The sequence below is a fragment of the Anguilla rostrata genome, chromosome 6 (genome assembly GCF_018555375.3).
Source record: "Anguilla rostrata isolate EN2019 chromosome 6, ASM1855537v3, whole genome shotgun sequence".
NCBI classification, from domain to species: Eukaryota; Metazoa; Chordata; class Actinopteri; order Anguilliformes; family Anguillidae; genus Anguilla; species Anguilla rostrata.
In genome coordinates, this window is record NC_057938.1 from 24,871,923 (window position 1) to 24,889,769 (window position 17,847).

The following is a 17,847-nucleotide window of genomic DNA, read 5'->3' on the forward strand; positions in this document are numbered from 1 at the left end:
AGCTCAGTGGTTAGGCCAGCACCTTAGTTAGCATGGCTCTGTGGTTAGCCCAGCCCTGTAGTTAGCATGGGTCTGGTTAGCTCAGCTTTGTAGTTAGCATAGCTCTGTCGTTTCTGCAGCTCTGTAGTTAGCATGACTCTGTGGTTAATGTAGCACTGTAATGTATTTCCTGCTGTGTATTTGGGGGGAAGTGGTACCTCCTAGATAGCATAGCTCACTGTGTTGCAGCTATCACAGCTCTGAATTTAGCACATTGTTCACTGTCACAAATGCAGTGCTGCCCAGTTTGTTTTTTTGGTTGCCACTCAGCAGCACCGGCAGAGCAGAGCGGTGTGACTGTGTGTGACGGAGCTACGGCCTGGCGCCAGACGTGCTAAAGCTACACTCCCGCTCTCTCTGGTTGTTATTGTGGCTTGTTCTGTTGCTGGGAAGGAGTCCTGTGGAGATGGACAGGCCTTCATGTATGAGGCTTCAAAGCGATGGGTATTTTTAGTTCCCAGGGATTATGTGCAGAGTTGTTTTCAATTTGCTATTGGCAGGTGAGCCACAGGGCGGGGGCATTTGCAGGGATCCAGGCCAGCTGTAGTTCTCCATCTCACATTCTGACTCCCATCTCTCCGTCCTCTCTCATTGCTACAATTGTTCCCTCCCCCTCCCTGCTCTCTGTCCTTTTACATCACTACATCTCTGGTTTCTCTTCTCTCCCTACCAATTTATGTATTTCAGTACTTTTAATTCTTACTCATTGTTGCAGAAGCACTTGCCCATGATCATATTTCAATGTGTAGAAGAGTGTGCAGTCTGCATTTGTCCTTAACTTTGACATTTACATGCTATTTTTATTATTGTCTCAAACAGTTAGGCAAGCTCAGTAATCAGAAAATGAATGCTTGAAAAGTCAAACTTCTGGACACATGGCCTGGTGAATGTGTGTCTATTAACGTCAGACCTACAGTACATAGAAGTTTTCAGTACAGGGTGGGAAGAATATGACTCTTTATGCTTTCTTTATGTCTGCTTAGTTATCAGAGAACAGAGAATGATCTGAAGAAACGCCAGAATTTTATTAGTTGTTTGTTCTGGATGTGCATTCCATCATGCTTTTCTGAAATAGGGAACTTACTCTGTCTCTCCGTTTTCCTCATATATGCAAGACTGCACAAAGGTACATTCCTGTAATATTTGTGTTTTTGTAGATCACAGGTTTTTTTTTTTGCACATTTGGCTTAAATAACAGCAACCTTTCTATTAAAAAGGATTCTGTTTTAATAATAGAGCTGTACAATAGTTACAGTATTTAGTCATGGGCCACCAAATGTGGTGACATTTAAACATTTATTTAAACATGCCATTTTAACTTGTCATATTATTTTTCAATTTCACTTAATGTTCAAAATTCTTAAAACGTGAAATTAATTATTTTGGTTACTTAATTCATTTTCTGCAGTACTGGTCCGAGATTGGTGAATGTTGTGATTTGTTCTGAGCCAGATGTTAGTTGGTGTGTGAATCTAAACAATGTTTTAAAACCTTTTGTTTTGGTTGTGGAAAGTTGTGGTTTGGTTGTGGAAAGTTGTGAAAGTTATGGTTTGTTGGGTCCTGAAAAAGTCTTTAAAATATTTTCCTGCAGGAGACCATATATAATTGTGTTCTGGATCGAATTACAGTGTAGCTGGAACGTTGTGGCTTCAGAGTGGCGAAAGGAAAAGTTGTAAAACCCTTGCTACAATGTTGTTATTCACCACAACCTTAAACAGCCTTACTGAAACATTATAAATTGAAATAACATTTGGTGTTAGCTGAGATTGCATGTCAGTCATGCGCTATATTATTTACACTGTGTGGGATGCATGGTCACAGATAAATTCTGTGGTGTTCTTGCCTGATTTGAGAGAGAGGGACTCAGGGTATGAGAAAGGCCCGCAATTCAGAGTGCGAGGGTCTGTTTAATTTTTTTAAAAGTTATTTTTAACATAAAAGTCTAAATTTCAATAAGGTGATTTTGATTAAATCAGTTTCATCAGTGTGACTCATATTGTTCAGTGCTGCATGCAAAACTTCATTGAATAAATACAAATTTATGAAATTTCATATGATGGCTGGCTTGGACTGCTTACATCACCTTTTGTACAAGCAAAGGCTGCATAAATAAAACTACATAAAAAGCATTTAAATCTTAAGACAGGATTCACATAATTTGAAATTCAGTTGCAAACTCCTTCTGAGAAAGACTCCACCCCAAGTTTGAATCTGTCACGTCTGCAGTTAAGTCATCCAAGCCAGGATGCACATTGGGGAAAAAAGCACTCAACTTGTGCACATATCTCAAGCTAGGATCAGGGCCTTAGTGCTCAGTATCAGACAGGTTAGATTGAGTAATTCAGCTAACTGACACACATGATTTGCACGACAACTGCACACACACACGGATACCCTCACATACACAGATTTTCGAGCACTGCTTTGCTCACAGTCTCACCAGAATACCCTGACACACAAGTACTGTACACACAAATCACACATAATCTCACACACAGACACACACACATATACACACACATACACACAGTAATTACACACATGCATAAACACACACGCACACACAATTCACACACATGCAACACAGACTGTCCATCATTACCTTGCACTTATTAATGCTGCAGGACTACCACGCAAATACAGATAGTACAGTACAATATAAACACTCTTAAATGGAGTTTCTCATTGTGTTGCAGATGTCATCTCTCACATGCACTATAGCCCTTACTTCAGGAGGCTCACATTTGACGTGTCATCTATGGAGAAGAACGCCTCCAACCTGGTGAAGGCGGAGCTCCGGGTCTTTCGCTTACAAAACCCAAAGGCCCATGTATCTGAACAGAGGATTGAGCTGTACCAGGTAACTTTACCTCTCCTTTCAAACACATGCTTTCGGTAATTCTTCTAAATGCATGCCATGGTAGCCTGGTCTTCACCGGTCTCTTAAACACTGCAAACTAAGTGAATTAAGAGAATGGAAACCCTCCTTGGAAGTAGGCATGATGCATCAGTAATGAAGGAACCATACTGTACATTGATTGTATTAACCCCTTTTCAAATCCAATTTATCCTGACTCCAACTTTTAAAATCAAGAACCCACTGATTATATTGTCATTCAAATTGACTTGCTCTAGTTGTAAGCTACTAACTAATAAATCTTACCAGCCTATGTTAGCTAGCTAGTGCGATAGCACTCAGGCAGTCCCAGACAGATGTTTTTAACAAAACTTTGGTCTGGAATTCATGAAATATATTAAGCTAGCCATCTAGCTAGCTAATTAAGTAAAGTGATCTTTAGGTAGTGGCCAAAAAGGTAGAAATGCCTATATGAAGTCACTTAAGAGGTATTTGATCACTCAGAATAATAGTGATTAGTACTGACAACTTCTATGGGAATGAGTGTGCCCAAACCATGCCAGGAATATGCAACCCACATCATGAAATCACCATAACCCTTCACTGCTGGAACAAGCATTCTAACTTCTAGGCTTCTTTAGGTCTGCTCTTCCATTCATTTGTTGAGAACATGGTGAAGGATGATTAATTTGACCAAATCTCGTTTTCCACTGCGTGGTAGTTCATTGCCTGTGCTCTGCGGACCACTGTACCCACAAACGTGCATTGCCAGTTACCATTTGTAAATGAGGTCTCCCTCGGAGTTCCATACCGATACCACCATAGACAATATTCCTTGTCAAACAGCAAGTTGAGCTGTCTTCATCACTGAAGCTTCTTCCATACATGCACAATTGCCCCTCTTTCAAAGTCACATTGTCTTCTAGCCATGCTAGCCCTACTTGTTGATAACCAGGCCTGCCCAGTATTTTTGTCACCAACAACAGACATGATGGAATGTTAACAGCTTAATTAACGAAGAAACCACACCTGTGTGTAAGCACCTACTTTCAATACACTTTGGCTGTGTCCACAATCGCATAGAATTTGAACGTTTTTAGTTGGTCCGAAACCACAGTATGCACCAAATGGTATGAAAAATAGCCGTTTGTCATACTACATCTGGTGAAATATCATAGTATGCAAACACTGGACACTACACTGGCATGAATATCCCACAGTACAGTGAGATATTTCACGACCAAAGCAACCAGACATCAACTAATAATGTCAGACAGAGGTGCTAGCCAAAGTGGTAAATGAGTTGGACAATTTAAATGTGTTACCTTTCATTATGCTTAGCAGAAAGTAGTAAAAACCGATGGTAATATGTACATTTAAAATCTTTTTCTGTTTACTTTACATAACTAACTAGTTTTTATTGTAATGTACTAACTAGCTGCCAGATTAAATCTGTCACTAAGGTTTGTGACTTTGTTAAATGAAAAAGGGATGCAGGAGCATATTCATTTATATAATGGTAATTTCAGGAAAAGGCTAGATGTCAGTAGGTGCTGCTTGCATGCCTTCAACAGTTCTATGGCCATCACCAGCACGCAAAGTGCAGAAAGGACATGGCGTGTTTCTATGATGATGTCTGAATGTCTGAAAAGAGGTTATACTTTTTACTGAAGTACACTGAATGATAGTATATATAGTATGTAGTATATAGAACGCGATTTTGGACACAGCTTTTACGTTCCATCAATTACCCAGATCTTTCCACCTTTATGGCCAATGCGTGTATCTGCATTGGGTAAGCTAATTTATTTGTGTGCCCCCGATTACCTAAAATCGTCTTAGAGCTGGTTTAATGGTGATTGCCAGCTAGAAAACATTAGCTAATCAATCATTAATGAAGTTCGGTCTGATCTATCCAAGCAACTTTGGTGTCTTAATTCAAGCAAGTGTACTTAATGTTAGCAAACTATGGGGATTTCTGTTGATCTTAGAAAATCAAAAAACTTCCAACTTTATTTTTTGCACTTCAACAGAGACTGAACATGTTTGTTTTCTAACCCCTTCTTATGTTAGCCAGTGCTAGCAAGTTAGCTGGACTGTAGCTTCCTGTTGCTTTTTGTCACTATTGGTGAGGTCCATGCACTATAAAACATAGCTACAGTGTCCTCAAAAGAATCTACTAAAGGATTGTGACATACTTCTAAACCATGGCAAGTTCCAGAGAAGTTACATTCAATTCACAAAACACCCCCAGTGGATGGAAAACATGTGGAAGTGCACTGCCAGGGAAACAGCAACAGTGCATGCTGAAATTTTGTTATCAACATAAATTTTAAGTGACTCAGAATGAGTCATTTTTATGCAAATGAGCCACAAGTCAGAGCATGGCCATGTAACAGTGGCGATTGCCACTTGCGATAAGCATGGATGTTTTAAGACATCCTTAAACCTGCCAGTAATGTGGCATAATTGATTGAATTGTCATGTAATGTGTATATATGTCAATGTCCTTGGCAGCTGTCATAGTTGCTTGAGGAAGACACCACTAACAGTGTCAAAGATGACATTGAGTGTGCTTCCTGTAATCTTTTGGTATAATTTGAAGCTATTTCATTGTACATATTTAAGACATATTTATACAACTCCAATAATAATATAACTTTAATTTAAAAATGTGTGATTGAAGAGGTCCAATTTGTGTATTCAGAGACCCAGTTTTAAATTTAAAATAATTGTGAGCCACAGCCTCAAGATGAAACTTGGTATCATGCCCCTTAAAAATATTGTGAAGGCTGATCTTACGGCCAAAGTCTTATACTTTTAACTGAGAATGTGACATGTTGTTCTTGTGAACTAGCTGTTTGGGTGTGGTTGTGCGGTTTGTTTTCATCAATACTTTCATGAATCAGTCATTAATATGGCATGGATAGTGTTTTGCAGCTGTTTCGCAATGTGGAGCACCAACTGCACTTACTATTTTTTCTTAGTGTATCTACCCTTGAGAGAATATTTCTGTTGACATTGGGGTTTTGGAAAAGACCCTCCACAAACCATGTAGAGTGTAGCTAGCTAGATTACCTCATGGTCTGGCATGGCAGGCTAATGTCATGGGAATTCTCCTTTGAAAAACATGAAAGCATGGCAGTGGTACATTTCCTTCCGAATCAAGGATTTCACACTCTATCTCTTTTCCTGATAATAATACAATCCATTTGTGCTTGTGAATAATTAAATCTGTGTTCTGGCTTGTCTACAGATTCTAGGACACAAAGACTTGACATCGCCATCACAGCGCTACATTGACAGTAAGGTGGTGCGCACACACACAGAGGGGGAGTGGCTATCCTTCGATGTGACAGAAGCTGTCAGTGAATGGCTACTTCACAGAGGTAAGAGTTGAGAGAAGGTGAGGTTCTGAGGAAAAAGGGGCAGGGCTGTGGGAGAGAGGGAGGAGCTCTGAGGATAAAGCGACAGGGCTGTGGGAGAGAGGGAAGAGCTCTGGGGAAAAGGGGCAGGGCTGTGGGGGAGAGAGGGAAGAGCTCTGGGGGGAAAGGGACAGGGCTGTGGGGGGGAGAGGGAAGAGCTCTGGGGAAAAGGGGCAGGGCTGTGGGAGAGAGGGAGGAGCTCTGGGGAAAAGGGGCAGGGCTGTGGGAGAGAGGGAGGAGCTCTGGGGAAAATGGACAGGGCTGTGGGGCAGAGTGAGGAGCTCTGGGGAAAATGGACAGGGCTGTGGGGGAGAGAGGGAGGAGCTCTGGGGAAAAGGGGCAGGGCTGTGGGAGAGAGGGAGGAGCTCTGGGGAAAATGGACAGGGCTGTGGGGGAGAGAGGGAGGAGCTCTGTCCCTCATTGGCTCACAAAATGTTAAAATATTGTCTAAATGGAAAAATAACTTAATAAATCAGCACATAGGGAGACCTTTGACAAAGAAAAAACACTTATTGCGACTACATGTTTTTGTGGGAAAAAATGATTGACTTTGCATTTTGACCATATTGGTATTGACTTACATTGAAACGAGCGGCTGAAAGACCTATACTAGAGCCAGCAGCACAGGCACGAGTGAGCACCGTCTCTCAACAAGACCAGGAAGTGAGCTTCAAAGCCCAGAATTGGCAGCTTGAGATGTACATGTGTCCATGGTGTTAGAAAGTCTAAACATTCTGTTCTCTCCCCCACCAGACAGAAACAATGGCTTCAAGATCAGCTTACACTGCCCATGTTGTACATTTGTGCCATCAAATAACTACATCATACACAACAAGAGCGAGGAGCTGGAGATCAGGTTCGCAGGTAACTGTTTTTTGTGTGTGTTTGTGTGGTGTCCGTGTGTGTGTGTGTGTGTGTGCGCATGCGAGTACGGGTGTGGTATATGTGTCATTCACAGGGGGAGCAGTATGTGTAGTTGGCTGATATCAGTAAAAGTGTATGTGTGATTGGCTCTTATAGAAGACTAGTGGTAGTGATGCCAGGGTGTGTGTAACTGGCAGATATAGATGAAAGATTATGAGTGTGTTTCGTTGGTAGTGGTGACATAGTGTTTGTTTGGCACGTGTTGATGAAAGGGTGTGAGTGTGATTAGCTGGGGGTAGTGACAGGGTTTGTTTGTTTGGCAGGTATAGATGACAGTGTCTTACATGGTGGGGATCTGAAGGCGTTGAAAAGGCGCCGGCCCACTGGACAGAACCCTCACCTGCTACTAATGCTACTGCCCTCTTATCGCCTGGAGTCACAGCACAAGAGTCACCGACAGAAACGCGCTGTGGACACTGCCTTCTGCTCCAGGTCACTTTCTTATCACAACCTTTTACACACCTCTGTCACTTGCTACATCCCTATCACCAACTGCCACTCTTATACCACCAGCTTCCACACATTGGCCATAATGACGTTTGAATATTCCTTCAAAAAAGCATGCATACATTTTAATACGTTTCAATATATATTACATTTTAAAATATTGAATTGCATGTCAGAATTTGACCAACGTCCGGGCTGTGTCCATTGCATGCTATGTCCACAATACAAACCAATACAAGGAGAGACATAACTAGCAGAGGTACATTTTATTTGAACATAAACATGAATGTAGTCAAGTTGGGAAAAAAAAAACATGAACATTCCAGATGGATTTAAATGTTTACATACAGTACACTTTTATAATCTGGTGTTGACATAAGTGGTTCAAGAGTACGCATGCACGGAAAAAAAGATTAAAATGCTTGGCAATTTTATGTCATAACGAAACACGTACCTAACAACAAATACTTAGGGAAGAGTCGATATAAATGTAACAGTGTTTAGAATTTGGTAATTTACTCAGAAAATATATTTAGCCTGCCACTATGAAATTGTACTTCAAACAGCTTTGACATGTCAGTAGTCATTACTCGTTTCAATTACATTCATAACTTAATTCAGTTATTTAATCAATTTAATCAACTCCTTAAACCCAATTTAAAATCCAGGAACTTTTGTAACACCTCTGTCACTATCATCCACACCTCTGACACCATCATCCACACCTCTGGCACCAACATCCACACCTCTGGCACCAGCATCCACACCTCTGATTCCAGCATCCACACCTCTGGCACCAACATCCATACCCCTGGCACCAACATCCACACCTCTGGCACGAACATCCACATCTCTGACACCAACATCGACACCTCTGATACCAACATCCTCACCTCAAACACCAACATCCACACCTCTGATGCCAATATGCACACATCTGACACCAGCATCCACACCTCTGATACCAACATCCACACCTCTGACACCAGTATGCACACCTCTGACACCAACATCCACATCTCTGATACCAACAGCTACACCTTTGATATCAGCATCCACTCATCTGACACCAACATCCACTCATCTGGCACCAATGTGCACTCCTCTGACACCAACATCCACTCCTCTGACACCAATATGCACACCTCTGACACCAACATTCACACCTCTGATACCAATATCCACACCTCTGTTACCATCATCCACACTTCTGGCACCAACATCCACACCTCTGACACCAACATCCACAGCTCTGACACCAATATCCACACCTCAAACACCAGCATCCGCGCCTCTGATACCAACATCCACACCTCTGGCACCAACATCCACACTTCTGACACCAACATCCACTCCTCTGACACCAACATCCACACTTCTGACACCAACATCCACTCCTCTGATACCAACATCCACAACTCTGACACCAACATCCACTCATCTGACACCAATATGCACTCCTCAGACACCAACATCCAGACCTCTGACACCAATATGCACACCTGAAACACCAGCATCCGCGCCTCTGACACCAATATGCACTCCTCAGACACCAACATCCAGACCTCTGATACCAACATCCACACCTCAAACACCAGCATCCGCACCTCTGATACCAACATCCACTCCTCTGACACCAATATGCACACCTCTGACACCAACATCCAGACCTCTGATACCAACATCCACTCCTCTGACACCAATATGCACACCTCTGACACCAATATGCACACCTCTGATACCAACATCCACTCCTCTGACACCAATATGCACACCTCTGACACCAACATCGACACCTCTGGCACCAACATCCACCGTACCGTTAGAACCTCTTTTTCTTAATCACCAATTTTTCCCCTAGCACACTGCCTTCTCACAGCTGATGGTGTGTGCCCCTACAGGAACATGCAGGACTCCTGCTGCCTGCGCTCTCTGTACATTGACTTCAGAAGGGACCTGGGCTGGCGATGGATCCAGGAGCCCAGAGGTTACCATGCCAACTTCTGTGCCGGAGCGTGTCCTTACCTGTGGAGTGCAGACACACAGCACAGCAAGGTGAGACAGATTAGAGGTCTTTCAGAAAGCCAGAGCGGTAAGGGGTAAGAAAGTGTGAATAATTCACACCTTTGTAAACCCGCATTATTAGTACGATTCTAGTGCAACAGGGGTCAGAGAGTCGGTTTTGCATAGGTATTCCCAATAAACCTTTGACTAAGATTCAAATATGACACATAATCTATGATGGATTCATTAGCTATACAGGCTGTACTGAATACTGTTTATTAGGGGCATTGGGTAAGAGAAGCTGCTTCACAGATCCACTCATGTTTATAATACATGGATACGCCAGAATAACAGTTCATTAGCAGTATCAACCCATCCACATACTGCAGATATTTGTGGGCCGCATCTACAATGGTAATAAAACAGAAGAAAACATCCAGTTTTAATGACCAGTTTCAGAATTGGTGAAAACTTGTCATTCATGGATTTTAAGATGATTCAGTTCGGTTTTTACAGGTATGTCATATGGTATGTCTTGTTTGAGTTCAATTTTGACATCCTTTTGAGCTTTAAAAATATTATTAAATCTAAATATTACTAGCTGGCATTAATAATTGGTTACAAAAACAAACCACAGTTTCTTTTTAAAATAACACAAAGGAAATACATGACCTAGAACAGAGGCAGGGCAGCAGTGTATAGCAGTTATCAGAGCAGCAGTGTGGAGCAGGATTGTAGCTACGGCTGGGTACTGTCAAGTGCCTTACAATACATTACATGTCCTAATACAGGGAATTTACAATAGCATGCATATTGCAATATACAAGGGCATTTGAATTTTGAAATAGTTTTTAAACCCAACGTCAGATATAATTGAGGAAACCAACACTGAGTTCAGGAGTTGTTTACTGTGAACAGTAAAAGTAACTTAAAGTAACGATGTAATGCCTGCCAAGAACAAAAAAAGCACAAAAACCTTTGAAGTTTTTAGACCCCGCACTCAACATTATAAATATGGCACAATAGTTTATCTGAGGCAGTTTCTTACCTCATCCCCCAGCAAAAGGTTGATATTGCCTTCTTGTCAGTAAATTATTACATTGCCCCTCCCCAGGAATTAAGGGAAGTTGCCACTTATTAAGTACATACAATGATTAGCAGCAATGTTCCTATACTGTCACATGCTGCCTTTGGTGTATAGAACTGTAGACGTGCAGAAAACATTTTTATAGCGTTAAGCAGTAACTTTTTTTTCGTTCTAAGCAATGGAAAGTAGGTCTACACATAAAAAGTGAAATTACATTACCTGCTCAAAATTTTTTAAATAAGGCTAATCATAACAATGAAATCATTTGCAGTGGAGTAGGCTGAAAAATGAAAGGATAAAACAAATGAACTCAGATGAAAAAATTCTAGCTTTAAACTTTGTGATTAAATTTGAATGTGGTCAGTTGTTTAAGTCTCCTCTGTCATTCTTTGGCAGTGCTTAGTGTAAACTTGTCCGTGGGAAGGGATGCATCTTTCTGCATCAACAGCAATGGTTGGAATGGACAAGTATCTTTTTGCCTTCTGCACAATATTTGGAACATTTCTTTTTTGCCTCTTTCCCAGAACTCCTTCAGTGTTAGTGCGGTGCCTTGTTCGTGAGCCAGTAATTTGGTTGAAAGAGTCATGGTTTCTTTTGGAGTGTGTGTTGTCAGTTTCTTAGCAACTTCCTTGAATGTTTTGAAGCAATAGATATGTATTAATTTGACTGCTCTGGGTGTCTGTTCAGCCAGTGTTTGGAATTGTACTGTTGCACCCAGCCACACAAAGACTTTTCCTGCTTCACATTCCATCCATGGGACATTGTTCCTCTACCCGGTGATTTTATGAGGGTCTCAGTTGTTCACCAATTGTAAAATTAGGCAGGTGGTTGTGACAATCCAATGCCTTTAATACCCAAGGGGAATGACAGTGCAGGTTGAAATTATTTAAGCTCACATGCCAGAAATTAACCTTATTAGTGATTAGTTCAAAATAGGAATTGTCCTGCATATTTACACAATTCAATTAGCTGGTTGTGTTAAATGAAAAAAATATGTTTTTTCTTATAAGAATTTGGCTAGCCAAATTGGTTGGTTAATTTAAGAGCGAGGTGACTGGCTAATGTTAACTGGAGCAGTCACTTTGAATTGGCCATTGCCTGTTTTGTGCAAAGCAGCTGCTTACCTATTCTAACCGATTAAGTAAATCCACTTGATTTTAGGATTTAGCTGCTAATTTAATGCTTAAACCGAGACAAACAAGGGTGCAAACAGTGGTCTTTTGTTTTGGAAGCAACTATGGTCATCTACGTTTTTATGTCTAGCTTGAACTGAAAGATACATGCAGGCTAATATAGCTATGTATTGCATAGGGAGAGTTTTATCAGTAACAAATCGCTTCAATGACCTGTTCAATGTTTCTCAGTAAAACCAGACTTTACAAGTTCGCCTGAAACTTGAATGGGCCTATTTTTTGGCCAAAGGTTATCTGTCAGTCTTGTCATAATCCATTCAAACAGTATCACCGGTATAATTAAAAATTCCATTTCATAGCATAAGACTACTTATCTTGGCTTATTTATAATTATACTATGACTACTGTGCCAATAATGGAATACTGCTTTTATAGGTATTTATCATTAAAAGATGAAATAACCATACATAGTATGTGTGTTATTTTCACAAAAATTGTGTTCTTGGATTACAATGGTAATGTTTTGGGGGTTGAATATTTCTGGTTAAAAACCGTAAACCTTCAAAGCTCTCTTTGTCTTCTTATGCCCCTCCCTGGTTTTAGTCTGCATGCTTAAACAATTCTACTTAAAACAGAAGCTCATTTGTAATAAAAATGTGTGCATTTCATGGGAATTAATTTTTTAAAGAATGTAAACGAGACACTGCATCGACATGTGGGTCATCAAGAGGTGATGTATCTCTGTATGTATCGCTCAGGTCCTGGGCTTGTACAATGCCATCAACCCTGAAGCGTCTGCCTCACCCTGCTGCGTATCTCAGGACCTGGAGCCCCTCACCATCCTCTACTACATTGGCAAGAGCCCCAAGATCGAACAGCTGTCCAACATGATTGTGAAGTCCTGCAAATGCAGTTAGGAACACATTCAAGCTCCCATAAACACACACGCACACACCACACACACACACACCCACAGTCCAGAATAGTATTACAAGTTCACACACACACACACACCACACACACCACACACACAATCACACACAGTCCAAGATAGTATTACAAGTTCACGCACGCACGCACACACCCACACACACACACACACACCCACAGTCCAGAATAGTATTACAAGTTCAAACACACACACACACACACACACACACACACGCACACACACGTACACACAGTCCAAGATAGTATTACAAGTTCACGCACGCACGCACACACACACACACACACACACACACATTTTTCAGCAGTATGTACTGGTTGTGTACAGATGGCCCTGTCGATACACCCACCTCACACATAGACCAGACACAAGTAGACTTACAAACGATGAACACTGGAAGAATATTTAAAGTGTCAATATGTGAAGTGAGAAGTTGGCCATCTTCCATAGTTTTCAAAATCAGAAATTATACTAGGCCAATTTCTTGTTATTCCTTTTGTGCCTTTCAAACAATTGTACCTTTTGTTTTTGCTGCCAATTATATTTCAGAACTAGTGCCATTTGAATACTTTTTCCCAACAGAATCCTGTGTTTTGGTTGAATTGTTTTCATTGACATTTGTGTGCGGGATCACTGGATGGCTGTTGCTGGTCTCGAGTTACCTGCATTCTCACAGTGATGGGTGGACGCCTTCTTTTGGCTGAATGTTTAAAGCAGTAATGATGTAATTGCAAATGTAATAACATCACACGTTATCTGGCATAAATATGTTTTCTTGTTCTCTGCTGGCAAAGATAGCTGAAGCACAAAGGAAACATGTCCAGATATTAAAAGATACACCTGCAAATACTAAAGTAAATCATTGGCATACAACTGAAGATGTTGAAATGTTGACACCTACACATAAACACACACACACACAATCACGCACACATGCAGTGGGACCTGCCCATATACTGGGCGTCGTGCAGAGGGTCGTATACATTTTAAGTTCACTGACTTGTGCACATCACCAGTGTCTACTTTCTAAGCCTTACCCAGCCTGTTCTGCACAGCAAAAATACTGTAGCTTTAAGTGAAATGGATCATTGGGGAATTACAATGTTGATGCTTTCATCAGTCATCGTGAGATCAATGCTGAGACCCGAACCATGGGTGCTATCAGTGCGGTGCATAACACTCCTCTCTTAGTGCAGGTACAGGATGTGAGGTCATCATTTAAACGAGCTAGGGAAAGGAAATGTCCTTGCCGCATATACAGAGACAGAAAGTGTCCAGTAGCTTCTGTCCTCAGTAGGGGGCTGTCCTGTCCAGTGGTAATGTAAGAGAGGTCACCTCAGGGATCATCAAAACCTGTCACCATGGGGAACCAGAAGTGCTGCAGTGCTGTAGTTACAATGAGCACAAACCTTAGCTTAGTCACAAACTCCCCCTGAACAGGCCTCCTTTCCTAATTAGGAAACAAAATCCATTCATACAAATGATTGCACTGATGGTTTTCTTTTGTGTGTAACATTTGTTTTTATTATTAGCTCTTTCCTCTTAGTACACTTGGAGTGTTCTTGTGATATTTAGGGCTTGTGTATGACTTTCCCTTGGCAACTGTTGCTCCAGGAGGACTGACTTCCCCTCCAGAGACAAGCAGACAGGAACATCACTGCGCAGTCCCTGGTGTTGTCATTGTTGTTGCTGTTGTTATCATCATCAGTGTTGCAGTTGTTTTTGCTGGCCTTGTTTATGTTGTTGATCCCTTATGTATTTTAGCACATCATATTTGCTGTGCTCTGGTGGTAAATAAATTATTTGAATTTCAAGTAATAGACCTTTCTCTTTTTTGCTTCTAGATGAGTCCATTGGAATTTTCACATCCATGTACTGTAGTGTTTTTAGCCCAAGATCCACTTGAGATTGAGATGAAGTACGCTTGAGAGTCTCTAGAATTGTGCTTTCATGGGTTTAACTTTTCTTCATTCATTGATCTTGTCAACACTTAAAAATTAGTTTGACACAAGTTAGTATTTTGTGTTCAACATATATTGTTTGTTTTTTTTTAATTTGGCAATGATAAAATCTTTTTATCTTTTATCCTTTATGGCCAGCTGTAAAAAAGACATCATGCTATAAGTTCATTTAAGGATCAGGGAATTCATATACTGTATAATCAAGCTGTATGGAAATGTGAATAGTGATGAAATTTTTTGGATGATCCCCCTCAACCTGAGATGGTTAACTCTGTCTAACAGTCTTTAGACACATCAAATACGCACTCCCACATGCAAACAAGCATAGGCACACCCAACGAATATGCATTATTACTGCATGTATACTTTCAAAATAAAATAATGCAACCAACTCAAATTGTTTCCTTAATATAAAAAACGATGCATGTAGATAGAATGAAAGGTGTAACAATTGCTCAAGGGAATAAATACATTTACTTTTTTATTAAAAGCACAAATAATAAATAACATCATGCAGATTAATATAATCTTTTCAGCATTCATTTATTATTGACTGAGTGATGATAATCTGACCAGAAGACCTCAGTTGACCTCGCCCACAAAATCAGTGTATCTTCTGGTGTACATAGGGCACTGATGATGAATAATGTTTGCATCGGTAATTCAACCAAAGATTCTGTAGTTGCTACTTCCTCATTCAATTTGGAATGCAGCCAAAGAGGTTGTGTGGACAGCCTTTTTGTCCGCAATTGCGTCATTGCAGACGCAGGAGGTCACGCATGCTGGCACGCGCCAACTTCCACAATAAGCAAAAAAAAGCCTTCGGTCAGATTACATCTTTGACTACAGACAGTTTACCGGGTATGATTCCACTTATCGTTGTCAGTCGAAAATTATTTTATTGCACCCCAAAATAATTTAATCAATTTCAAAAGATTTTGCAGTTCATTTTTCTAAATAATACATAGAAAAAAATGCATAACAGTGGCATTTCCTTTGATGCTAGATGAAAAAAATAAATCCAATCCAAGTACTGTTTTTCATCAATAAAATGACGGGAGCAAGATGATTCAAATGTCATATTGAGTTCTTGATGATGTCATATTTGGCCTATGTTTGGGATGAGAGTGGCATTGCCTCTCTGATGGGGATTTGATTAGTTTAGCACAGCTGGCTGAGGACAATGTGAAATCAGAGAGAAACATTATGAACTATGAAGTCAGCACCAGGCAATGTAGGAACATGATTAGGGAAGAAATTTCTGAGTGAAATGTGGTGCATGTGTTTATGTGTCTTCTGTGCTTGTGTTTATATGTGTGTCCACGTGGTTATGGGTAAATGTGTGTGTGTGTGTGTGTGTATGTGTGCATTTGCGTGTGTGTGTGTACAGTATGTGTGTGTATGCATGTGTGTGTGCATTTGCATGCGCGTGTGTATGTGTGTGTGCATGTGCCTTTGTTTGTGTGTGTGCATGTGTGTGTGTGCGTGTGTGTTTGCCTCTTGCCTTTGCCTGCCTTCGTTGTCTTAAATGACTGTTTTAATTGTAGATTTATTGCAGATGATAGAGTGTGGTATTCTGGTTTGAATTACACAGACAGGAATGAGGAATGGATTACTCACTCTCTTTGTAGAGGCCTAATCTTTAAAAAAGCATGATTGACAGTGAAGAGGTGAAGTTCAAGTAACAGGAATAAGGACAGGTATGACTGGAGTTTGGGTCTAACACAAAAGAAGAGGTGCACTGAGAACCTAATGAGTATGGTAATGGGTACTTCAGATATTTAAAATGTGCTCATCAAAATAAATGAATCATTTGAATCTGATTCATTCATCTATCTATCTCATTTAAACGTTTGAGATTTTCAGCCCTTCACTACATTGCATTGCCTATTTGGACAGTGCCACAATTTTTGTGGATTTGACTGTACTCCAGCACATTGGATGTGAAATAAAACAATGAATATAAGGCTAAGTGCTGACTATCACCTTTAATTTGAGGTAGAAAACCAAATAAATGTCAACGCCAGTAAAGGAAAAAAAATAATAAATTGATCATAAACTTAATCAAAACATTAGGTGTGTCAAAATCACCCGTTTGATACATTGTTTGGAAGCAATAATGCACTACTCGGCACTGTAGTGAATAACCAAAGAATATTTTCAATTGTGAAGAAAAACCCCTTTTCAGCTGTTGAACAGATTAAGAACACTCACTAGAATGTAGGCACAGGTGTGTCAACGCCTACCATAAAGAAAATATTGCATAGCCTTTGAGGGTTCACTACTAGATGCAAACCATTGGTACACCTCAAGAACAGTATAGCCAGGTTAGAATTTGCTATAAGGAACATTTTTTAAAACGCTGCAGAGTTTTGGAACAAAGTCTCATGGACAAATGAGACAATTATTAACGTGTAACAAAGTGATGGAAAGAGGAAAAGTGGAGAGAGGAACTGCTCACAATCTAAAGCACACCCGTCATCTGTGAAACATGGAGGAAGTAGTGTTATGGTTTGGCCATGTATGGCTGCCACTGGAACTGGCTCACTTGTTTTCACTGGTGATGTGACGGCAGCATCAGGATGAATTGATAACTGTACTTAAACATCTGCTTATATCTAACCAAATGCCTCAAAACTCATTGTAGAGTGATTCACCTTGCAGCATGACTATGTCCCCAAACATACTGGTAAAGCAACCAAGGAGTTTTTCAGGGCCCAGATGTGGAATGTTCTTGACTGGCCAAGTCCATTACCCATCCTACATCCACAAGAATATGCATTTCACTTGCTGAAGACAAGACTGAAGGCAAAACACTGGAGAAACAGTAACTGAAGATAGGTGCAGTAAAGACCTAATATTGCATCACCAGGGAATATACCCAGCGTTTAGTGAAGTCTACGGGTCGCAGACTTCAAGCAGTCATCGAGGACTTGCCACCAAGTAGTGAATATGACTAATTTATTTCAAATTATGTTAATTTGTACAATTACTTTTGCTCCCATAAAATAGGGAGATAAT

General features: G+C 40.6%; 1 protein-coding gene across 1 annotated transcript in view; it reads left to right on the forward strand.

Moving 5' to 3' along the window:
• Window positions 1-14,679, forward strand: part of LOC135256902 (transforming growth factor beta-2 proprotein-like) — a 28,182-nt gene extending 13,503 nt beyond the window's left edge. Inside the window, exons 2-7 of the mRNA XM_064339163.1 lie at window positions 2,736-2,899; window positions 6,153-6,285; window positions 7,075-7,185; window positions 7,509-7,677; window positions 9,594-9,747; window positions 12,675-14,679. Coding sequence (XP_064195233.1) covers window positions 2,736-2,899; window positions 6,153-6,285; window positions 7,075-7,185; window positions 7,509-7,677; window positions 9,594-9,747; window positions 12,675-12,833 — 890 coding nt within the window. The 3' untranslated portion in view covers window positions 12,834-14,679. The remainder of the gene's footprint in view (window positions 1-2,735; window positions 2,900-6,152; window positions 6,286-7,074; window positions 7,186-7,508; window positions 7,678-9,593; window positions 9,748-12,674) is intronic.
• The last annotated feature ends 3,168 nt before the right edge of the window (window positions 14,680-17,847 follow it).